The sequence below is a fragment of the Trichosurus vulpecula genome, chromosome 5 (assembly GCF_011100635.1).
Source record: "Trichosurus vulpecula isolate mTriVul1 chromosome 5, mTriVul1.pri, whole genome shotgun sequence".
Taxonomy (NCBI): domain Eukaryota; kingdom Metazoa; phylum Chordata; class Mammalia; order Diprotodontia; family Phalangeridae; genus Trichosurus; species Trichosurus vulpecula.
Genome location: NC_050577.1, coordinates 67,655,530 through 67,681,588, shown reverse-complemented (window position 1 = coordinate 67,681,588; position 26,059 = coordinate 67,655,530). Strand labels below are relative to the sequence as shown.

General features: G+C 35.3%; 1 protein-coding gene across 1 annotated transcript in view; it reads left to right on the top strand.

Moving 5' to 3' along the window:
• Positions 1 to 26,059, top strand: part of MPP7 (membrane palmitoylated protein 7) — a 255,931-nt gene that overhangs the window by 207,861 nt on the left and 22,011 nt on the right. Inside the window, exon 12 of the mRNA XM_036759638.1 lies at positions 12,305 to 12,475. Within this exon, the coding sequence (XP_036615533.1) occupies positions 12,305 to 12,475 (171 nt within the window). The remainder of the gene's footprint in view (positions 1 to 12,304; positions 12,476 to 26,059) is intronic.

Sequence of the window (26,059 nt, the reverse complement as noted above, 5' to 3'; positions counted from 1 at the left end):
GGGGTGGAATTCTAACAGCTGTTTCCATTCCACCTTACTGCCTCCCTAATATAACAATAGTAATAGCTGTCACTTATATAGCACTTTAAGATTTGTGCAGCCTATTAGACATCCCAAACTAGATTTTCTGTAGGCATTTCAGACTCAGCACATTCAAAACTGAACTCATCTTCTTGCCTCCTCCCCCAACCCCCCGGTCAATGCCTCTTCTCTTCCAAACTTTCCTCTTCACATCAAGGACACAGAATCTTCGCTGTTACCCAGGTTTGCAATCTTGATGTCATTAACAAGTCCTCCCTCACACTTACCCTTCGTATCCATATGTTTGTTGAGTCTTTTTCTTTTTTACCTTCACAACACTTCTCACATGCCCCCTTCTCTCCTGTGATACTGCCATCACTGTGGCGATGATGGTCCTCATCACCTCGCATCTGAATTACTGCACTAGTCTGCTGCTTGGTCTCCCTGTCTGAAGTCTCTCCCCACTCCAGTCCATCCTCTGCTCAGCTGCCCAATTGATCTTCCTGAATTAGCTCAGATCTGACTGTTATCCCTCTGTTCAGTAAACTCCAGTGGCTCCCTATCACTTCTAAACATAAAATCCTCTTTTTATCGTTAAGAGCCCTTTATAACTTGGCCCCCTCCAGTACTTCCAGCCTTCCTACACCTTACTTAGCTATATGACACTGTTACCCAGTAACACTAGCCTCATTGTTGGTCCTTGCACAAGACATTCCCTTTCTCTGGGCATTTTCACTGAATGTCCCCCATGCTTGGAATTCTCTTTCTCCTCTATTCTGTCTCCTGACTTTCTCCAAAAATGGAGATTTAGGGTGGAGGGGGAAGAAAATCATAAGCTCTATTTTTTGACATAATGAATCTGAGGTGCTTGTGAGATATTCAGGGTAGTGAGAGAGGAGAGGAATTGGGTATAGAGATATCTACATAGAGGACATGAGTAGTTAAGGCCATGCGGGTCGAGGTGCTAAGGGAAAAGAACTTCAAAAACAGTTTAATGGCTAATCTTTCCTTTAAGAAAAAAAAGACATCTTCAATTTTTACATTACCCATAGGGAAGGGAATGAGCATTTATATAGTATATACTATGTGCCTAGCATTGTACCAAACACTTTTTACGAATATTATCCCATTTGATCCTCACAACAACCCTGTGAGGTAAGTATGGTGATTATCTCCACTTTACTGTTAACTGAGGCAACCAGAAGTTAAGTGACTTGCCCCAGGATCACACAACTAGTAAGTGTCTGAGGCCAGATTTGAACTGAAGTCTCCTTGCCTCCAGGCCCAGCACTCTATCCACTGTTCAACAGTTACCTATATTCTTCAGTGTATCTTTCCCCATCCTCTACTCTATCTAGGAGGCCCTCCCTTATATAGAAAATTAAAAGTGGGAAAAAACAGTTTAGCAAAACTAATCATCATATCCAAAAAGTCTGACATTACATGTAGGGTTCCATACCCATAGTCACCCACCTCTGCAAATGATAGAGGGAGATTTTTTTTTTTGATAGCACGGTTATAGGCCATTCATTCATATACCCAACTTGTTTAGTCTTTCTTCATTAGGTATTTGTTTTGCTTACAGATCTTTGCTGCTATATTTTGGGTTTGTGCAGGGGTGGAGGAGGCTATCTTTTTATCATTGACCTCTTGGGGGCCTAGAAATGGGATCTCTTTATCAAAAGGTATGAATATTTTAGTTACTTGCTTAGCATAATTCCCAAATATTTTCCAGAATGGTTGGACCAATTCAGAGTTCCACCAAAAGTGCATAAATGTTACCATCTGTCCACAACCCCTCCAACAATGTATGCTCTTATCTTTTGTCTTCTTTGCCAATTTTTTGGGAGTAAGGTTAAACCTCAGAGTTGTTTTGATTTGCATTTCTCTTAATGTTATTGATTTAGAACATTCTTTCACATTGGTGTTATTAATTTGAAGTTCTTCTTAAGAACTATTTGTTCATATCCTTTGACCACTTATGTATTGGGCAATGATTTTTGGTCTCATATAGATGTCTTTAAGTTTTCTATATATCTTGACTCAGAGATACTTGATTATCAGAGATGTTTAATACAAAGATTTTTCCCAGTTAACTGCTTCCTTATTTTCCCTATTACATTAGTTTTGTTTGAAGTTGAATATGTCAAGGAAAAATTCAGTAGCACAGGTATAGGATGAAGGAGGCATTGTTAATCTCAACAATGTCTAAGAGTTTTTGTTGATTGCAAGTGCCAAAAGAATCAACAGCGCAACTTGGCCTCAATAAAAGAAAGGTAATAGGCTTTCAGGCTGCTGTATTAGAGGTCCAGTGTCCAGAAAGAAGGAAGGTGACTGGCCTGCTTGGTTTCCCTGATCAGATTCTCTTAGGACTGTTGTATTCACTCCTAGATGTCCCATTGTAGGAAATACATTGATAGGTTGCAGAAGAAGTCAAGCAGAATTGTGAGAGGACCAGAAACTACACCAGACAGGTTCATTTGAAGGAAATGGAGATGTTTCTCTTGAGGAAAAGAAAACTTTCAAGATGTGTAATAGCCGTCTTCATGTCCTTGAAGTTCTGTTATGGATAGGAGATAATAGGCTTTCTTTGCTTGGCACCAGAAAGAAGTGCTAGCACAGTCTGTTCCTCCATCCCTGGAACTCTCTCCCTCTTCATATCCATTTCATCACCATTTCCTTGACATAATTCAAAACCCAGCTAAATCTTACCTTCAACAAAAAGGCTTTGCTGATCCAACTTAATGCTAGTGTTTTCCTAGCATATAGTAGGCACTTCATAAATGCTTGTTGACTGACTGACTATATGTGAAAGTCTGTGACTCAGTAAGTGTCTAGAAAGTTACCTTGGGAACATAGAAGTTAACCCATACAAGTAACAAGTGTCAGAGGCCAGATTTTAACCCAAGTCTAACTGACTGCAATCCCACTGCTTAATCTACTAAGCACAGCTGCCTCTTGATAACTAATTATTATAGCTCACCAAATGTGGAATTTCCTACTTAGAAATGTAGCGGTCTCCCCTTCACTGGAAATGTTTCTTTAATTATAATAGATTAATTGATAAAAGGAAGCTGGATGAACACTTGTTAGGAATGTTGTAGAGAGGATTTCTGTTTAGGCCCATTCCCCAACACTTTATTTCCAGGCCTAAGTTCCCCTGTACTTGTTTTCTTGTGTTGTATTTATCCCCGCATGAGTAGTAAATTGTTCTTTTTTTCTCTAATATAGTTGGTGAAGAATTAGAAAGTAATTCCTTTGTGATGTCAGCACAGTAGAACTGTTAAGATCTCTTCTGTCACCCACTATCAAGGTCTTTTGAAGTTAGAGTGATTTTTATGTTGCCAACATTTACAGAAAGAATTTGCCCTTCAGGATTGTTCATTGCAAAAAATTTGTTCTAATTCAACCAATGAGCAGTCTTGTCTCTTAGGAAATGACAATAGTCAGTGTCAGTTTTTAAACCAAAAATCAGGACCCCAGAGCTGACAAGGACAGTTCTTGAACCAAATCAATAATTTGATGCAATAAAAATTTAAAAGACTACAGGCAAACTTCAATATGAAATATATGTTCCTAAAGTTCAGTTGTAATTTTATTAGAAACAGTGGTAAAGCACCCCAAGTTCATCTCTGTCAGTTGAGGGGACTTTGGTTGTTTAGCTTAAAGAAGACTAAGAGGAGATATGAACAAGTATATGAGAGAATGTCATGTGGGAGAGGGTTTAGGTTCATTCCATTTGAGGCTATAGGGTATAACTAGGAGCATTAGATCAACATTATCTAAAAGGCAGATTTAGGTTTAATTTAAGGAAAAACTTCCTAAAAATTAGATTGATCCTAAAATGGAATGGGCTGTTTTGAGAAATAATGGTTACTGGAATTCTCCAAGCAAAGACCAGATGATCACTTGTCCAGTATTGAAGAAGGGATTTTTTTTCAGCAGTGGGCTCCAGGGATGGGGAACACGTGGCCTTCTAGATCTTTGACCTAGAGTCCAGGTTTTACCGAACAAATCCTTTTATTAAGGGGATTTGTCCTGTGAAGTTTGGATTCAGTCGGAGGGCCACACTTGAGGACCCAGAGGGCCACATATGGCCTCAAGGCTTCAGGTTCCCCACTCCTGTTAGACTGAATAGAAAATACATGATTCAGTGACACTATTTTTGTAAAATTTTGTTAACCGTACTTTCTTTGGATGCAAGATTGTCCTGGAGCCACTTTTACTATGTTTATGTAGCATTCTTTCTCTTCCCTGTACTTGGACTAATATTAGTCTAATAGGTAAATACCACCTTGTAAACCATATCCTAAAATTTACTCTCATATAAACTTTTCCCCATGTCCATCCCCACTGGAAGTGCTTTTGTATTTTTTAAATACAGGTTCAGTTTTAAAAGTTTTAAATTCAGTCTGTATCGTCATTGTATTTTGCTGCTTTATTTTTACCATGTATGTGTACAGATAAGAAAGTGTTTCTCTTGCTATTTCTTCTAAAATATTTTTATTTTCCAAAGTTTAAGCCTGCTCTGATAGATATAATTTTGTCCTTTAGTATATTCATTCAGAAGCTAAATTGTTTAGCTTATAATCATTGAAGAACTATAATAAATGATTATCTCATTTTGCCACAATATCTAATCTTTTCCTTAATGCATTTTTTGTTTACCTTTAAGTAGATATTATGTTACTTTTAAAAAGAGAATTTACTCAGAAAAATGTAGAGGAATTCTTTCACCAACCTATTGGCTCTCTTGAGCTAGCAAGGCTCCTCTGGATAATTCTAACAAGTCTGGCATACTATGTGGAATTTTTTTCCTCTGACAGTAAGGCACAGCATTTGTCTAGCAAATTTTCAGTTCAAGAAAATGTATATTTAAGAACGAGTGTACTTTTAAACTAATATACCAAAACTTTTTAATTTTATGTGAACATACTATGATTTTTTTTTTCATTATTTCAAAGTTTTAAGTAGGAGAAGTCATTGCTTCTTTGATTTTTTCAGCTGATTGACTTTTCCTAAGGTTTGTCATGGATTTATGATGCTATACAGTGAAGACAGTTTTGCCATCATAATCAGAAGAACTTTTCTCAGAGAGAGAGAATGTGTGCGTGTGTGTATACATGTGCATGCATGCATATATTTGCATCTGTTTCTCTTTTTTCCTGAAATGGTCGGTTTATATAGTAGCTTCCAAAATTTCATTCAGATCTTTGAGTTTCTATTTTTGTTGCTAGTTTGAGAGCAAAATTAATAAGATTTTAAGGTAGTATACAAACACTTGTTCTTTACATTTCCACATTAGCCATTTTGAACCATTGAGGATGGTTTTTGTGTCACATGTTCAGAAATTTTTCTTTGGGTGTATGAAATCAATAAGTGAATAAGAAGTTATTTAATTTATGTCAAAATATTATATTATTTCGGAGTTCTGTGTATTTCTATATTTTAGGTATTTTTATAGTGAGCACTTAGGTAGTAATCAAGTTAATTAGCTGCTCAGATGTGTCTAGTTTGTTCAGACCTGCACCTTATACTTACGGCTTTAAACTCTCTTCACAAGTTTCATTCCTCCTCCTCCTCCTGCTGCTGCTTCTAGTAGTTTTTTTTTTTCACTCCAAATTTCCTCTGTGTCTATGGAGTAGTTTCAGCATAGATGCTGAACATCATAGAAGCTACATTTCTCAAATAGCATTATCGTATATTTCACAAACATCCTTGTAACTTGTTTCAGATTGCATAGTTTCTTTTTGTGCCTTTTAGGACTGTTATTATGATAGCATAAGAAAAGCAATAAGAATATTTTTAAATTGAAACTTTCAATGTTTTATTGTGGGGAAAAAATTTCATAATAACTTAAAGCTGTTTGGATATTTTTGTTACTAATGCCCAGATCAATTTGTATAAATATTTTTAAATGGGAGTTTTCATGAATACTTTTCGAGTTTTCCAGTTTTCATGACAGCCACTAGGCTGTTTAAAACTAGAGCATGCTTCCTATTTCACCAAAAGAATCAAATTATTTTAGAGATGAGTAATTTTTTTTTTACACAGCATTTTTGGCAGCTGTGTTTTGATCACAGTTATGATCTTCCACTGCAAAATAAAACAGAAAATTGGCTTGGAAATATATTGGAAATGAAAGAGGAATTTGAAATTTTTATGATTTTTATTTCTTCAGGAGTCATGCAGTCTAAGGGAATAGACTGTGGAGCCTTATTTTATATGTTTAAAAATATCCACTTATAACATGAGTTACTATCCAAGTTACTGGGATCTGATTTTTATTTTTGGTCATGCATCCTACATAATACTTAAATACATATGATATTTAAACATTAGAAGTCTAATAATGACATCCCTAGATATTTATAGGAAATATAACCTGACTTAGGAAGTAATTTATTTTTAAAATCTTAAAATTTAAAAAAGTGTTCATTTTTTTGTGAATTGAAAACAAAGAAAATTCCCCCCCCCCACCAAAAAGTATGTGTTTATATCAATATGTGCTTCCAGAAACTACTCAATTTTAAATTTCTTTGGCTTTTGTAGGATAGGAGGTGGTCTTGAATTATTTCAGATTTTATTTTTTACAAAATAGCCTATTTGAATTATAATTAATGCTTAAGAAATAAGATATGTCCCACTTAAATATGTGTGTATGTATATGTTATTATCTTTAAGCTTCTAGCAGATGGAATTTGAAGAGTATGATGTTAATAAATAATATAATTTTCAGGTGTAATTAAGGTTTTAACAACAATAATGCCATCTCAAATTCCAAAATCCTGGCCATTTTCCTCTTTCTTCTTTATCCCCGTTGCATTCATTGTACTCCAACCTTAAGTTCCATTATTAACTTATGGAACATATTTTTTGCCGTCAACTTGGTAAACTTTTTTCCCCCTCACTGTAGTATAATTTTTGGCTCAGTCCTATTGTGTTCATTTTGCTTTTACTATTTATTTTTAGGCAGCTAGTTGTCAAAGTAGACAGTGCCAGGAAGGCCTGAATTCAAATCCTGACCCAGATGCCTGATGTGTGACCCTGTGCAGTCTTTCTTTTTTTTGTTTCCTGTGCAGTCTTTCAACCTCAGTTTCCTCTTCTATTAAAAGAGTGATAATTACAAAATCTGCCTCACCAGGGTTGCTTTGAGGATCAAATGAAAATAATATATGAAAAGCATTTCACACATGTTAAATCACTATGTAAATGTTAGCTATGATTATTATTTTTGTCATTTAGATCTTATGTTTAATTAATGTGACGACTCTCAAAACCTAGTTTTTTATATAATGGTGTCAACATATGGAAATCTAAAATCATGTCTTTTTTGAGTTGTGTTAAAAATGTTTATCTGTATGTTTTAAGACCATAGTACCATAGAGCTGGGGCTGGAAATGACCTCAGGAGCCATCTAATCCAACTCTCTGAGGTAGAATTTGAACCCCTGACCTACATCTTCTTTCACTGTACCATGTCACTATAATACATGTTACAACAACTGCAGAACCTGTGATCTCAAGATCTCTAGTGCTCAATTGTATTGGTCCTAGTAGTCGCTAATATATCGTTCCCTTCGGTACTTAAAAAGATCTACGTTTGTTAGCCTGAGAGCTTCCATAACTGACACAGGTAGCAAAGCCTCATGTCCTTGATATTCTGCACTTGCTATGACTAAAAAGAAAATCATCTCGCATCGCCAGCCTTCTGGCAGTGATCCAACCCAAACCTAACCAGGTGACACCTTAGAAAACAGACATGTAGTCCATTGCAGAAGCTACCCTCCAAGCCTTTCTAAGTGGGTAGGGGAGTGAGAGAGCGAGGGCACAAACACTTGCTAGTCACCTACTATGTGCCAGGCACTGTGGTAAGCACTTTACAGATATTATCTCACTTGAACTTCACATCAACTCTGGGTGGTAGGTACTATTATGATCCCCATTTTACAGATAAAAAACTGAGGCAGACAGAGGTTTAGGAATTTGCCCAGAGTCATACATATAGTGTCTGAAGTTATATTAGAACCTCAGGTTTTACTGACTCCAGGCCCAGTCCTTTATCCGCTGCATCACCTAGCTGTCATGGTTTGTATTAAGCTGGCACAGCTTTTAGGAGGCTAGTATCACCTACATACTGTGAGAAAACATGGGAGTAGATTTTAGTAGAGTTATATTACTAACTTTTGAAGTTATAGAAACGTCAGCACTATCATACCTTTATTTACATTTGGTTTAAAACTTATTGTGGTGGCTAGAATTTGTAATTACTTAAACCTAAGTGTAAAATTTAATATTTAGAAGAAAAATTTTACATAAATGCAAATAATCTAGCTTTTTTAAGAATGACTAGATTTAAAAATCTAATTGATTTGATTTTTAGATTGAAAATATTATAGCAGTATTTTTTAACAAGATTATTAATAAAACATACTAAACTATGCGTACCTTTTGACAGTAGTTAATAAAATTTTCAGTACCTAGTGGTGGTGTTCGGTAGATAACTTCCTTGTATTATAGATTTTTGTGGACATATATTTTTCTTCCTTAGAGTTTAAGCTGCTTAAGAGAGTATTCTTTATGACCTTGTATCTTGCATTGCCTTTTAATGTAGTAAGCTTCCAATAAATGTATTGAATGAATGAGTGCATGCATGATTGAATGAACAAATTGGTAAATAATTTAAGTAATGAAAGTTCTACCATAAAACTATAGATTTTTAGTTTCAAACAATTATAATGCCACTCAAAAAAGGTATGTTACAATAGTAGTTCAAAATAGAAAAGCTAAGGGCCTCATCAGCTCTTCCTGCTGTTATGAATATTCCAGTGTGACATTTGATTATTCTTAGACTTTGTTCTTTTAGTGCCATAGTCATAGCACAGGATCTGTCTGACATACCCTCCACTTAAATTAAATAACTTTGTTTTATTTTGCCTCCAGGATGGGCTCTGATTCCTGTTACTAATTACTGTGATTAAGGAACTCAACTCAATTAAAGCATTCGATCACCTTGTTCTGTCCTTCTTTCTTTGAATTTTTAAAGTAATTCTCAAGTGAGCAAAAACATTGTAAGACAAAATCAAAACCCATGAAAATAATTAATATTTATTATAAATTATTCTTAATGGAAAAACATTTTAGGAAAGAGAAGTCTCTTGTGTCTGCTTGGGATTAATGGTGCTGATCCACAGCTGAAGTGGTGCTGCAATATCACTCTCCTATTGTAATAAAGTAAATGTGCCATTCCTTTTTTTTCTCCAAAAAATGGAAATTTCTAGCAGCTGTGGGTAAGCACTATGGAAAAATACTGTCCATAAAAACGTTGAGCCAATTATAAATTACAAAAATGTGAAAGAAATATAAGGAAAATATATTTTATGTAAAACTGCATTCTTACACTGAACTCCCTTTTTTCTTCAAGCCAGATGCCACTAAGAATTCCTTACTTGAGATGAAATAGGATTATGTGGTTCTTGGGTTGTGTACTCAGGGTCATCTACAGAGAACTCTGCTCATTTTCAGAGTATGGACATAATTTTTTAAATTGTTTTCTTTAATCACAGAGCTCAACTGAATCTAGCAAGAAACGCTTAACTCTTTATGCTTCTTGGGAGTAGAATCAAAGTGCTACGTGTTGGCATGATGTGTGCATCTTTTGGGGTTTTAATTTCTGCTGTAGAAGGATGTAGAATAACTACTTAAAGGACTAACTTTCTTCTCATATTAAATGTGTCGAGATGCTTTTAAAAATTAATGTAAATGTATAAAACAAATATTTTATAAATTGGTAACAATTATTGAATACCTGAAATATGCCAGGTACCAAATAGCTCCCTAAGACTTCTACCATACATAGAACATAATAGAGTCTTTAAAAAAAACACTTTTAAATGGAATTGTTTCTCTTTTCCTAACTAACTTTTTGTTTCTTCTTAGAAAAGCAAAAATGAAATTAGCTAGAAATAATTAAATTATCTTTCACCATGGAAATAAATTTTTTAATATGTCTGATTTTATCATCATTTTGTTCATGATTTCCCCAAATTCTAATGGTAAGAGTAATTATAATTCCATTCCCTCATTTTAGCTTTCCCCAAGAGTCATAATGGTAGCCCTCACTTTGGTACCCACTTTTGCTGTCCAGAACTACCATGCAATGAAGAGGGTAGCTGACTCCCTGCTGCCTCCAGTGAAAATGCTCCAAGGGAAATATAAAAAGAATACTGACTCATATTAAAATGAGAGAATAGGACTAGATGGATCTACAAAGGCCCTTCCAGATTTAAATAGCCTGATTCTATAATGTAAAGAATGCCTTCTGCATAAACTGCTCGGGCTCCATATTAATTTGAGCATCTGTAGAACAGCTACAAGAATAGGCATCATTCAAGAAGCTAAAATACTGGGAGATGAGAAAGTGATAGAGTACATTTGTACAACTTTGGATTATTTTAAAGGGAAGTTTGAGCCCATATTTTCCTTTTTCCCTATTTTCTTTCTCCATATGATTTCATGTCTTTGGTCCATATTATCATTGTCCTTTCATATGCCCATTTACATTTCCAGAATCTCATTTCTTTGTATCCAGAATACTTTCACTGACTCCAAAATAAGAAGCTGCCTTCTAATACTTTCCCTTTTTGCTATCCTGTCTTTTGTTTAGAATACTTTGTCTGATAATCATTTTTTTCCTCTTAGTTTTTCCAGTATAATCTTTGCCAGCAAACCCCACATTCATTTTCTCTTATTTTTTAAACTACTATGTATTTCCTTCAATAGGCAAAGTTGGTATACAGAGAAACTTTGTAACATGCCAATTCCATCCCAGCTCTATGATGTCTTCCCAAATGTCTGTGTTGCCAAAGCTGTTTTCCTGAAATACCTTATCAAGCTGAGATCCCTGTCTTCCAAAGCTTTTCTCAGTGATTTTTTTATGCATAAATCTTTGCCCTAAACTACCTGGTTATTTCTATGGAAGCAAAAATGATTCTTTGTGGCCCAAAATTAAAATATTTATGCCATACTTGCATGAATCAGGCATCTTTTTAAAAATTATACTTTTTAATCATTCTGTTTAAATGTATTAGATTGTAATTCCTTGCTTGGGTTCTATGATTTTTGCCCTTAGTCGTTGATAATTAAAAATACACATAAAGCTTCCTTTGTTTTGAGTCCTATCTAGTGACTTAGGCATGATATTAAGTATTATTATCTTCCCTTCATATAAATTTAAATTCATACCAGCCAGTAAAAGAGTCTTCAGTTTTACTACCAAATATGCTTGCATTAAAAAGGAAAATTCACTTTTTTTTTCTGATCAGTATGGTAACATTAGTTCCAAAAAACGACATTTCATATGGTCTAAAGTTGACTTGATGTTTGATTTGTTTATATAAAGCTTTAAAGTTTGCAAAGCACTTTACATATTATGTCATTCAATCCTCACAACCCTGTGAGGCATGTACTACTCTTATCTCCATTTTATGGAGGGGGAAATTGATGGTGCCATAGGTCTAGTGGCTTGTCACGATCGAAGAAGTAGCGGGTATCTGAGGCAGGTCTTCCTGCCCTGTAAGTCCAGCACTCTGTTCCCTACATCATTCTGATTCAGTGAATCTCATCATATTGTAGTAGATGTATAATAGAGTCCTTTTAAATGACTCTGGTAATCATTCTTTCAAATACTTTAAAGTTAATCTTCCTAATGATGAGTGCACCCAACATACAATCTAAACTGATTTTTAAGGGTCACTAAACTTGTATAACTTCAATCTCTTGCAGCCATAGGCACATTCTGTGACTTCAGCTTCCCTGACTGTTCTCTCCTCTGTGAAATTAGCCATTATACCTATTCCACAAGTATGTTATTCCGATTGTACACATGTTATAAGGTAATCTAGGATTCATGGAAAAGAGGTTATATGCCTATTAAATATTTGAAGTCCTTTATGTGTAACTTTTTATCAGATGTATTCAACATTGGAACCATGAATAATTGGGCTGGTGTACTTATCGAAGTATTCTTTATTTTGGTTTGTTAAGTTGTGTAGTAATGTGCATTGACTTACTGAAAAAGATGTTCTGTGGTTTAAGACTAATATAATATTAGAGTGTCTAAATACATGAAGTGCGAATCTCCTCCTAAGTATCCTTTAGATGAAACTATTTAAAATGTTGCTTTTTCTTATCAGACCCATTTGTAACAATGTAGTAATTGGTTCTTTCCTGGATCTGAAGTTTTTTTCTGTGCTTTTAAATACAAATAATTTTTAAAATTCCAGCTGGTTTTAGAAGAAGCTTCCGTCTTAGTAGAAAAGATAAAAAGACAAACAAGTCTATGTATGAATGCAAGAAGAGTGATCAGTATGATACAGCAGATGTCCCAACGTATGAAGAAGTTTCACCATATCGGCGACAAAATAATGAGAAGTACAGACTAGTTGTTTTGGTTGGTAAGTTTATTTCTATCTAATTCTGAGGAAACAAGAACTAAACTTAACAAGCATTTATTTATTAAGCATCTATGGTTAGTAAGATATTCTTGTAAGAACTGACCTTATGAAGAAAAAACGAATAATTTCTAATGTCAAGCAACTTACATTCTTAAAAGTATGACCCTCTTGTTTTTTCTTTTTTGCAAAAAAAAAAAAAATCCATTTGGTTTGGGTTTTCCCAGCTTTTCTCTAAGCAGAGAAGTGTTGGTTATTTTGTACTTTTGATATGATGCAAATTATAAGTTGTTTTTCTTTTTCAACCTTAGAACAAATGGTATGTTCCTTTTAAAAAGAAGTTACACAGATTCTTTTCTACATTGCTGTTACTTCCCAATTAAATCCCCCCAATAACCTTCCCTTTTAACAAAGAATAGTTTTTAAATGTTTTACTGATACTTTTAAAATACTGTCACTTCCCAATTACTTCTCTCCCACCATTGCAATAGAAACTTCCCTTGTAATGACTAAGTACAGTCAAACAAAACAAAAAAATACATTGGTTGGGGCATCTAGGTGGCGCAGTGAGTAGAGAATGTGTACGTGTACATGTGCCCTGGAGTCAGGAGGACCTGAGTTCAAATCCGGCCTCAGACACCTGACACTTACTAGCTGTGTGACCTCGGGCAAGTCACTTAACCCCAATTGCCCTGCCTTCCCCCTTCCAAAAACAAAAGACAAAAAACAAACAAAATACATTGGCTGTTTCTGAAGATAGATGGCCCATCCCTGTGGCGTACCACTTCTCTTCTGAGAGGCACTGCCACGCTCTCAGGTCACAGCTAGATATCGCATTGATCAGAGTCCTAAAGTCTTTTGGTGGTTTTCTTTTGCATTATTGTACTCGTTATTGTAAATAAGTACTGCTTACTTCATCCTTTAGCGGCTCATCTTCCAGATTTCTCAGCATTCTTCATATTCACCTTTTGTAGTATAGTAGCATTCTATTAAGATCATGTACCAAAATTTGTTCAACTTTTCTCCCGTCTGTGGGCATTCACTTTCCTTCCAATTCTTTGCTACTATAAAAAATGCTGTTACAGATATTTTCATATATAAAGAACCTTTCCCTATATCTTTGACCAGCTTGGAGAATATACCTAGTGTTGTTATCACTAGTTCAAAGGCTAAATACAATTTAGACTTTGCGGGGGGGGGGGGGGTGCTGGTGTATATAACTTCAAATTGTTTTCCCAAATGTTTGGACAGATTCATAGGTCTGCCAACAGTGCCAGTCTTTAAATAGTTAACTCTATCCCCCTCTCCCAACATTTTATCAAGAGAATTCAAAAATATTTATTAAGCAGTTACGAAAATTCAGGCATTGTAGCTAAGGCTACAGATGCTGGCTATGATGATGTTTCTCGGGTCTACCTTTCTTGCCTAGTCTCTCTGCTGACCTCTAGTCTCACCTCTCCAACTGCTTTTCAGATTTCTCAAACTGTAGATGTCCAGTAGACAACTAAAACTCAACGTGTCCAGAACAACTCTTTGACTTTCCACCTAAACCCTCCCCACCATCCACCTTACCTATTACTGTAGTGGTTGCCCACCATCCTCCTGGTCCTTGAGGCTCCCAATCTAGGAGTCATCCTGGACTCTTCATTCTTTTCGTCTCTCACTCCAGTCCTCTCTTTCCAAACTGTTATCAAAGCCTGTCAGTTTCATCTCTGCAGCATCTCTCAAATTCATCCCCTTCTCCTCTGATACTCTTACACACCCTGGGGCCGGCTATCACCTCACCCCTTAATTATTGCGGTAGCTGCTGATGGGTTTGCTAGCCTTAAGTCTCTCCCAGTTCCAATCCATTCTCCATTCAGCCACTTAAGTGATTTTCTTAAAATGCAGGTCTGATCAGGTCATCCTCCCCTCTCATCTTCCAATTCAGTAAACTCTAATGGCTCCCTATCCCCTCCAGGATCCAATACAAAATGCTCTGTTTGGCATTCAGAATCTTTCTTTACTTACTTTCCTTTCCTTTCCTAACTTTCCAGTCTTCCTTTACCTTATTCCCCAACACATACTCTTGAATCTTGCAACACTGTCCTTCTGGCTGTCTCCCATACCTGGAATGTTGTTCCTCCTCTGCTCCAACTACTGACCTCCCTAGCTTCCTTTTAATCAAGCCCAGTTAAAATCCAGCCTTCTACAAGAAGCCTTCCCTACCCCCTCTTAATTCTAGTGCTTTTCTTTTTTTAATTTCTTATTTGTTCTGTATAGCGCTTGCTTTGTATACATTTGTTTGCATGTTGTCTCCCTCATTAGATGTAATGTCCTTGAGAGCAGGGATTGTCTCTTGCCTCTTTGTCTCCCTTGCACTTAGCACAGTGCCTGACTCATAGGGACTTAATAAATGTTTATTTATTGATTGTGATCCTAGGAGCTTGCATTCTGGTGGGAGAAGACAACACATAAAAGGGAGATGAAAACTAGGAGGAGCTGAATAGAGAAAGGTGGTAGACGATAGAGAAAGACTGAGAAAGTCAGGAATACAGCCTGGAGAGCAGTAAGGACCTGACTGGCCTGAGCTTCCACCTTAAAATGGAGAGTCTGAGAAGAACCAGCCAGTCAGAGGGAGAGGCCACAGGGGCAGAGATGGTGTACTTCCATATGTGAATTCCAAGGGTGTAGTAAGCTTTTATGGGTGAATATGTTCTTGTAACATTGTACAGAACATCTTGGAGAGTCGGTAGTGCAGTCTGGAGAGGAATAAAGGCACATTGGCACTGACAGAGTATACCTTTTTCTAATAGAAGTAGGTGATGCTTATAAGGGATGTTTTGGTGACAGTTCTGAGAGCCAGAGATGGAAAACAAGGGCAGGGGGAGGTCTGCATAGCAAACATTAACTGGGTGAAAATGAGGACGTGTCATTCCTGTAGTGTAGAGCTGATAATATGATAATACCTTTAAAATCTTTCTCTGTCCTGGTAGGGGGTCCCCATGAATTGGTGTGGCCAAAATATTTGTCACCCTGCACCTTCCTAAAGGAGGTGAAATAATCATTGGCCTTTAGCCAATAGATAGGAGGTCAATAGGCCAAGATATGGAGGGAGGATTTCTTAGGAAGAAGAAAAATCTAAGCAAAGACATGAGAGTATTTTTTCTGATGAAGAGGTAGAACACTGTCTAGTTTAATTAGAACATAAAGCATGAGGAAATAAGTAATAAAATGAGAAAGGTTATGGTGGCCCCTAATTGTGAAGCAGAAATGTCAAATGCGAAGCCCATGGCAGCATACAGAACACTCCTGACTCTGGTCAGAACCACATTAAAATGCAGTTGAGAAATATTTAACAACAAAAAAAAGTACAACAGAACACAGGTAATGTTATTTTGTGATATATGCCTTCAAGGATCTTTATGTTCTATTTGAGTTTGAAACCATTGTTGTAAAGGGCCCTGAATGTCCTTACATTAACATTAGTGATCTAAACAGAACTGAGGGGTTCTTCTCCTATTATCTTTGGATACTTCTCACATGTAATTATGAGCTCCAAGATTGATAGTCTCACTTATACAGCTAACAGCATCTGCTCACATAGAATTTAGAGGATGAAAAATAATATTAAAAAAGTTGAAAACTTCAGCAGATTTTTTTGTAACCTATGAGCAAAAGGTTTATAAGACTTCCTAAATCTGGAATGTCCTGTGCAAATGTAGGACTTGGAAATGTCAGTCCTAGACTGTCAGAATGTGATGATTAGAGTGTTTCTCATTCCATTTCAGGTATTCTGCAGAGCTTTACATTATACATTCTAATCCAGTGACACCTGGACTTATTTTATAAATCTGTCTTTTAAAATTACATATATTTGCTTTCTTCTGTTGAGTTAGTGCTCGTAAAGTTTTTTTCCATATATACAGTTTATTTGGAATATATTATGATTCTGATTTTTTATTTGTTGCCTTTGTGATAGGTAAATGTAATAAGAAATCTACAAGTCTCCAAATTTTTTATCTACTTGTCTCTAGTATTGATATTTTTTGCCAAAAGAAGAAGAGGGTTTTCATTTTCAAACTACAGCATTTATTTTCTTACTACTCAGATTTAGCCAGTTAGTTAAAACATGTGAAGAAATTGGGAGGTTGGGTTAGTTATGTTGCAACGCTTTTTCAAGAGTGAGTAGGATCTGTTAGTAATAAGGCACTGAAGACAATGGCTTAGAATCCTCTATTGCTTCTAGTTCAATTAATAATTCTAATTGGGTTACAGCGTGTTATTGTGACATTGATGAACTTTGCCTATTCAGCAGAATTTTCAATAAACTCCTACCTTGTGCATAGCACAATGAAGATACAAAAAATGGCTCCCTTCCTTGGAATCTAATTTCCCTGTGGCCCTTTATTTTCATAGCTATGGTAGAGACAATAATTGATATAACATTTAATAAAATGCAGATGCTGAAAAAGTCTTGAAGTAAACAAATACTATTGAACAAGTATAAAAGAGTGCTATTTGTTTTCTTCATCATCCTACTTAAGTATATATAGATATAATTTTCACAGCTCAGTTTAATGTTCAGGAAATAAAAATAGACTGAGTGTATTAACTTGAGAAAAAATAGGACAATGGGGAACCTTAAACTTTCATCAGAATTATTTAATTTTCCCTTGGTTTTGGAAATGTCCCATTCCAAACAATGTAAAATTTTAAAAATTTAATAGCATTCTTGCCACGTAGACGTTGTCCCATGACAATTTCAAGTGAAGTTTTCTTCTCTGTTAAGAAGTACATTCTAAACAAAGGTATTATCCTGGAGTTATGTTAGATATTTTGTACTTAAGTTGAGTTTTTCTCTTTTAGTAATAGTTGACATTTTTAAAAAATTGAATCTTACCTTGAAGAAAAATTTTTTTTGTAAAAATAAAAACACCAACAGTATACTGCACTTTTATTGCTAAAGGTGATAAATTATAGACCTGAAATTCTTCTTGTGGGTTTTGAGAAAAATTGTGACTTATTCTGTTAGGTTAGAAAGCGTGAAAGGAAAAATAATAAATATTTCTGTATATTTAAAATTTTTTGCTTAAAAATTAAATACCTTTCCACCCTCATTTCACTTGTATTTTATGATTACATGTTATGTGAAAATTGTTTTTTAAAAGTAATTTAAGTAAATATACATTTATGAGAAATTTGTTCTTCCATGTGCTTTAACAAGAACTACAGGTAAGGACAGAAATGGGGACAGGGTCTGTAATTTTATTGGTGTAGGAAACTCCTTTTACCAGTCCAGATTGCCACTTTGTATGCAGCTTATAGTCTCAGAGAATTACCTAGAGCACAGAGAAGTTAGGTGATTTGCCCAGGGTCATATGGCCCAGATGTGTCAGATGCAGGTCTTGAACCCACCAGTTCTCCATCCACTATATCATGCCACCTCTCAACAAAAACTACAAATTAACAAAAACAACTATAGGAGAAAGTGTAGGTCAATTTAAGCCTCTAGCTAAAGTAAGATGTGAGTTTCCTCCAACACCATTTCCTAAAGCCTTTTTAGTTTCATGGTCCTCCATGATCCTAGAAGAGTGGCCTTCCTTTCACACCACTGCCCAATGTCAGCACTAGCTGACTGGAAAGTCTAGACCATGCTTCATATCTCATCTAGCTCTCCACCCCAGCCGTCTTCTCTTACTGAGAACTGTAAGCAGGTCAGTGTGATCATTGCTACTAGAAAGGAAATGTCAGTTGATTCCCTGTAGCTGTACTCACTTTCACTGTGGATTTCCTATACAAAAACTCCCATATATGTGTTGTTTCCCTCTCATAGACTGTAAGTTTCTTGAGGGTAGAGACTATCTCTTTTTTTGTACCTGTGTATCCACTCCATACCATAGAGCCATGCACATGGTAGATGCTTAATAAATTTATTTTAGTTTATTATTAGCTAGATGAATAAATGCTTTTCATTTACTCATCTCATTGAAAAAGAAAGTACACTGTTCTCTTCTGTTTTTTTGTTTGAGGGGGGGAAGGCAGGGCAATTGGGGTCAAGTGACTTGCCCAAGGTCATACAGCTAGTAAATGTGTCAAGTGTCTGAGGCCGGATTTGAACTCAGGTCTTCCTGACTCCAGGGCTGGTGCCCTACTCACTGCGCCACCTAGCTTCTTCACACTGTTCTCTTCTTCCCACCTCTTTTCAAGATCTTGGGCCAGATCAATGACAAGATTGGGAGAGGGGAAATCAAGGAGCTCCCTGCTTCTTCTCTCCATCTCAAAGAATGAGCCGAGAGAATCCTGCTTCCAGTAAACTAGTAATTCTCATAATGTGGCCAGGGGCTGCTAGGGGTCACTAAGACCTTTGTAGGGGGTCCATGAGATCAAAATTGATTTTCTTGATGAATACTAAGACATTTTAATTTCTGATACTATAGGCAGATGTATAGATAGAACCTACATAAACAAGACCTCTTTGGAGTTCTTTTAAGACTATGAAGTATAAATCTTGAGTGTTTTGAGTACAAAAGAGTGCTTTTGAGACCAAAATGTTTGAGAATAGCTACTATAAAGCAATGACAAAAAGTCACCTAGTGACAGAAAATAGTTGTCCCCTACTTCACGTTACACAGACCAAATAATTTCTTAACATCATTAAAAGATTATAATAACACTCTGCTATGACAGTCCTTATCAGGTAACTAAGTATGGTGTTACTTCACTGTTTATGTAAATAGGGATTGAACCCATGATTTAAACAGTAGAGGGAACTCCTGGATAAGGAAGCTTCCTCTACTAATGCAGGCTGGCACCTTCTCTGCAAATTAGGGTCTTAGAAGAGGAGACATTAAGCTTAGGATTTGTCCGAGGTTGTCCAGCCAATAATTGTCAGAGGCTAGACAAAGAACCCAAATCTTCCTGGCCCCAAGACCATCTTTCAGTCCATATACCATGATGCTTTTTGACCACGAATGAAAATATCAAAGCAAAATTAATTGAATGAAGCTTGGATTCATAATTTTTCAATGTCTACATTCAATTTGATCCATCTCAAATTGTATTTGATGTAGCACTAAAGTCTTGTGCAATTCTTACCCTAGACTGTAGTTTCAGGATTTCGTAATTGCAGGCTCTAACATAGCACAATAAAGCTTATAAAATGCTTTACCCGAACTATCTCATTTGATCCTCACAATGACCCTGTGAGATGGGTGCAATTATTATTTTACAGATAAGGAGACTGAGACTGAGAAAGGTGAAGTGACTCACCATGGGTTGGTAATAAGTGATGGAAGCAGGAGAATGCCTCATTCTTGCTGACTCCATTCACGGTGCTCCCTAGCTACCCCTCATTTTTGTGATTAGAGTAAATGTGAAATGATCCAAGCTCAGTAAGAATTATCAAGCTAGATACTGTATCTTATACCCTTTTTTTAAAATTCATTCTCTTATTTTGCATAAAGCTGACATTAATAGAGTACTTTTTGTGTATTATCTCGTTTGAGCCTCATAACAACAGCCATTATTGGTATTATCCCCATTTTACAGATTTCTAGCTCCCAGGGTGATTGACTTGCCAAAGGTTATGCAGGTGGGAAGTGTCAGAGACAAGGACTGAACCCCTTCTGATTTCAAGCCCAGCACCCTGTCCTGAACCACTGCACTTTCCCAGGTTTATGAAGTGCCCCCTTGCTAATTAATTACTCTTTTTATCATGTTTATCTTTTTCCCACTGATAGATCAGTTTGCTTTTACCCATTCATTGATCCAATTCTGCCTGTCCTCTGAAACAGAGGTCAGATGTGGCTAGGAGTTTTTTTTATCCAGGGATAACACATATATTGTAAATTCACTCTAAATAGCAACTGTGGAAGAACTTAGTTCTTTCAGCAAGCTTCTGACTCCTTTTTTTCTCTTTTACTTTAATATATAATTTGATGCTTCATTAGCAGAGTATTTCCTCTATTATGAAAGCAGCAGAGTAAGGGAAATCTGACTATCAGGATTTGTTATGAACTGTTAAGTTGCTGTATTTTTATATAGTTTGAATCCAAAGAACTTTAAATGTAGTTTAATAAACAGATTTGTCATTCTCCAATGCTAAAGTTTAGCCACCTACTACTGTGATCATTGTGTGATTCTGGGTCATATACATGTAATAACATGGTTGAGTTAATTTTACACCTACATCAACAAATAGAGCAGTCTTAGTGTGATAAGTAGACTTTTTATAACAGATTACATCTGTCTGATCTAGAGATTTCATTTGATTTGGTTTGCAATAAATCAGATGAAGAAAGTGTGCTTTTTCAGTAACAAAAGCAGTTCAGAAATTTATTGCAGACTTCAGTAATTCTGATGTTTTTCTCTGGATATTAAGAGTAGCTTAAGTCTGGCCAATACCATAAAAATGTCTTGGGTGAAATGTGGAAAAACTAGCAGTGTTAAGCAACACAGGTACAGTGGAAGTGAGCACATGTTAAAAGCTGCAAGGGTGCCAGTAGCGTTCGTCCCCCTGTGCTCAGTGCCTGTTAATGTTAGTTCCAGGAAGCACAAAGATAGATACTAAGTAAAAATAGAAAGAACTGTTTCACACATTATACTATGATATACTGTTTAACATTAGGAGAGAGTTTGTCGGAGTTATTCCCAACTAAACATTTTTTTGTCATTAGTGTATAATGAAAGTGACATAAGAAGTGTGGTTCTAGTCTTTTGGTCCAAAGTACTGCTTAGCATTGTGATAAAACTAGTTTGGCTATTGTGATGTCAGCCTATCAATAGCAATATCCTTTGGATGCTAATTTTTTCAGATTATAATGAATGATTATAGCATGTTTTCTATTCATAATCAGGATGCCACACGGTACTTTATATTATTTTTAAAATGAGACCTTACTAAACTTGTAAAACATTAAGTAACCTGTAATTGTTTTATCTGGTTCAGCTTTGAGAGAAAAGTATTAGTGTCTACACTTTTCCTTTACAAATAGAAATTGTCTATGCCAATTCCTTTATAATCCTTTTTAAAAATGAAGGTTTTTATTAGCACTTTAATAATTATAAATGACTGTTAAGTTAAACTATTCTCACAAATAGTAATGTATCATTCTTTTGGAAGAAATTTAATTTGATGTTAAAAGCAAAACTTTCATCAAATTAGTTTCAAAATTCCGACAATTCACATTGCTAAGCTGGGTATTGGTCTTAGGGCAGTTTCCCACCCTTTTATCCCTTTTTTGTTTTTAAATGTGTATGGCCAAAAATTTAATTATCAGAAAAATATTCACACCTTTCTTGGCCACATTTAGGGGGGAAAAAGAACACTCAGGCTTATAAATTTTGCATTACTTTCAGGAAATATATAGTAATAAAATGCTAATAAAATATACTTGTATTGCCGGTGATAATTAAGTATTGTCACAAAGCATAAGCAGTTACATTTTTTCAGGAGAGAAAAAGGAAAAAAAATTGGAAATGAAGCAATCAAAACACTCCAGTTCTCATATTTATTTCAGGATAGTGTAAAAAAAAAAACAAAACGAGGCAGTAAAGATGACAGACAACCAAGTTCTTTTTGGTTTGAAAAAAGATTGGCCATATATGCCAGAGGCGCCCCTCCTGTCCTTACGCCTCCCCCTCCCCTGGGTTGAAAGGGAAGATTGAAAGTGTATATATAAATAGAACCAAGCTGTCTAACTTTCATTTAGGATGAAATTATGTATGCTAAAAATCTGATTTTAGATGTTTCACGATTGTTATTTCTTCGATAAAAATTATAAACTCAAACTTTTTCTAATTTATTTTTATTGACTACTTAAGTGTACTATACTCCTATGATGCTTATTTTAAACATTATATAAAGTAAGACTTGCATTTCTTTCAAGACTTACTAATCAAAGGGATAAAAATTAAAAATAAAACCTCTCCCTAATTATTAATTGTCCAAGTGACATGCATTTCTCAGTAGATTTAAGCTGGTAAGGTTGTTATGTATTTTAATAACTACATATGTGCTGGTGGATTAATTCATAGGCTGTTAAAGGTAGACTTTAGAGGTTCCTTATATTGCAAAAAAACATTGTGTTCAGATCTAAGCACCATTCTAGTAGTAAGATGCAGACAAACTGGAGAGCATTCAGACCAGAGCTATAAGAATGATTAAGAGCCCAGAGGGACCGACTTAGGAGGAAAGCTTGAAAGAACTAAATATGTAGAACTTGGCCAAGCGACAACTAGTAGGGAAATAGGATAGCCATCTACAAATATCTTAAGGGTCTAAACACCAAAGAATCAAAGAATGTATTTAACGTTGCCCAAGTGGCTATAGCTGGAAGTTATAGGACAAAATGAACAAAAAGAAAATGCACATTCAATATTGAGAGACATTTCTGATAATGAAAGCTATTTAAAAATGCAGTAATTTTATAAGAGAATTGATGGGAATTTAATCATTTGAGAAATGTAAAGCTAGTTTGAATATTGCAATAAGTGTAGGAACATAGCATAAATATGAGAGAGAGAGAGAGAGAGAGAGAGAGAGAGAGAGAGAGATGGGGGAAGGAGGATGATAGAGAGGATAAAATTACTATAAAGTAAAATCCAGCTAGAGTCTGGGGCAGATATGAAAGTTAAACTCATGAATCATGAAATTGAGGATATGTTTAAGCTTCTGTTGCAAAGGATAATCCTTTGATAACTGTTGACTTAGCTTGAATATGGGTGTAGGAGGTATGAAATGCAGTCAGTGAGCATTTACTACACAGCAAACTATGTGTCAGGCTCTGTGCTAAGCAGTGGGAATACAAAGAAAGGAAATTCACATACATTAATGACTAATGGTTTTAGTGATAATAGAATATTTTATTTAAACTGTAATGTGAATATAACACGCTAGTTAAGAGATTCAGACAATATACTGATAATCTTGCCTCTGGGCAATAAAATGAATATGAAAGTTTTATAAGTATTGCTTTCAGAGATTGAGTGTAGGTGACCTATATGCAATGTTACCTTAAAATAATAGTATAGAGCATCTTCTGAATTATGAAATAATTTGTAAAATTTGTTTTTGTTTCCTTTAATATAGAACTAGTAGCTCTATTTGAAATAATATACAGTAAGTCAACCATCACTGTCTACCTCTTGGGCAGTAAACAGCTTATTTAGTTAAAGCACCATACAAATTAGGGTAATTAACAATATTCTGTGTCATACTGTACTTTCATTGTTTCTCAAAAGTCGTTTCCCACACCAATTGCTTTAGTGATTACTCAGGTAGGGACTATATCTTATATATCTCTCAATACTTTACATAGTATTTAGTATCTGTAATATTAGGGGTTTAGACTAAAAGCTTTCAAAAGTCGTCCCCCCCCGTATGCTAATATGCACTTAATTAATATCTGATTTATTTTATTAAACACTGAGAATATTTTTTGGAAAAACCTTACCCTACCTACACATTTCATAGGCTTTTCATAATGTTAAAAATGGCGAAATATTGCAAATGTTGAACAAAACTTATACTACTCGTCTTGGCTCCTTTTACCTTAAGTCTGGTCTGAAGAGATTTAAGATATAGATAGATAGATAGATAGATAGATAGATAGATAGATAGATAGATAGATAGATAGAGATATATATTTAAGCACTAATGGTGTGTTTTGTTTTACATTATAAACATTTACAGATTATTCACTTTCATGAGAGGTCTCTAAAAAAGTAAAACAGATAAGTAAAACTAAAAATGCAGTGACTTCAAATGAAAATGCACACATTTCACATTTGCGGCATGCACACACCCATTTTTTTTAATCAACAGAAAGCCATTTTCTGTCCTACCTACACTTCATTGGGGAAAAAAAGAAAAGGAAAAACAAATTTGTTGTAACAAATGTGCATAGCTAAGCAAGACAAATTTCTCCAAAGGTGCTAGGTATTACATTCATACATACATACATATATACATATACATATATACATACACATATATACATATATGTGTATATGTATACATACATACATACATATCTATATGTCATTCAGTACCCTAAGTCTATCACCTCTCTGTAATGGATATTAGGTTTCATCATTGCTACTCTGGAATCACAAGTGGTCATTATATTGACCATAATTCTTACAGCTTTCAAAGTTGTTTGTGCAGTTTTGTTATTATATATTATTCTCCTGATTCTATTCATCTCATTCTTCATGAGTTTATAAAAGTCCCCAAAATTGTTCATTTTTATAATATTGATGTTTATAAATTGTTCTTCTGGTTCTGCTTACTTCACTCTGTATCAGTTCATGTAAATCTTACTTTCCATATCTTTTTGTAACTACTTATTCATTTCTTACAGCATAATAGTATTCCATCACATTCATATACTATAATTTTTTCAGCCATTCTTTATTTGATGGCCATACTCTTAGTTTTCAATTTGTTGCCTCCACAAAAAGAGCCACTATAGATATTTTTGCACATAAAGGATCTTTCCCTCTTTCTTTGATCTCTTTTGGGTATAGGCCTAGTAGTGGTATAGCTGAGTCAAAAGGTATGCATTGTTTAATAACTTTTTTATGTCTGATTCCAAATTGCTCTTCAGAATGGTCGTAACACAATCCCTTCCAGCAATTATCATTTTCCTTTTTTGTATTATACCCTAATAGATGTGAGATGAAATCTCAGAATTACTCATATCTCTTAGATCAGTGGTGGGGAACCTGTGACCTCCAGGCCACATGTGGCCCTCTGGGTCCTCAAGTGTGGCCCTTTGACTAAATCCAAACTTCACAGAAAAAAATCCCCTTAATAAAAGGATTTGTTCTATAAAATTTGGACTGTGAAAAGGCTGCACCCAAGGACCTGGAAGGCCACATGTGGCCTGGAGGCCACAGGTTCCCCACCCCTGTCTTAGGTAGAAGAAAGTCTTAAGTCCTATCATCTTTAACATCAAGACTAGGAATCACAATTTTCTTTATTATTAAAGTGAGACTGTGTGACAAACCTAGATATATTTATGAGTGCCAACCCTCAGACTCCCCCGAAAAGTCAGTGTTTTTAAAATTTTCTAATATTTAACATACTGGACAAATTATATTTGAATAAGCAAGTTTTAGCAGGAAATTTAAGATGCTAACGATTTTAGGGCTCATTTTTTTTAGTCCAGTCCCAGCTAAAATCCCACCTTCTATCGGAAGCCTTTCCCACTCCCTTTTAATTCTGTCGCTTCTGTTGATTGCTTCCTGTTTGTCATGTATAGAGCTTGTTTGTACACAGTTGTCTACATGTTAACCTCTTCCATTAGACTGTGAAGTCAAGGACAGGGACTGACTTTTTCCATTCTTTGTATCCCCAAGATTTGGAACAGTGCCTGCCACAGAGTAGATGCTTAATAAACGCTTACTGACCTTGGGGGTAAAAGTATGCATTCACTATATATAGTTTTATTCTAATATAAATACCTGAAAATATTTACTCAACTTTGGATCTGCTTCACAGAGGCACGTCTTGGGCTCACTAACAGTAGCCAACAAGATTAGCAAAATTGTCCTGGCCTTGCTGCCATTTTTTTTTCAAATATTGCAACAGCTTACAATAAC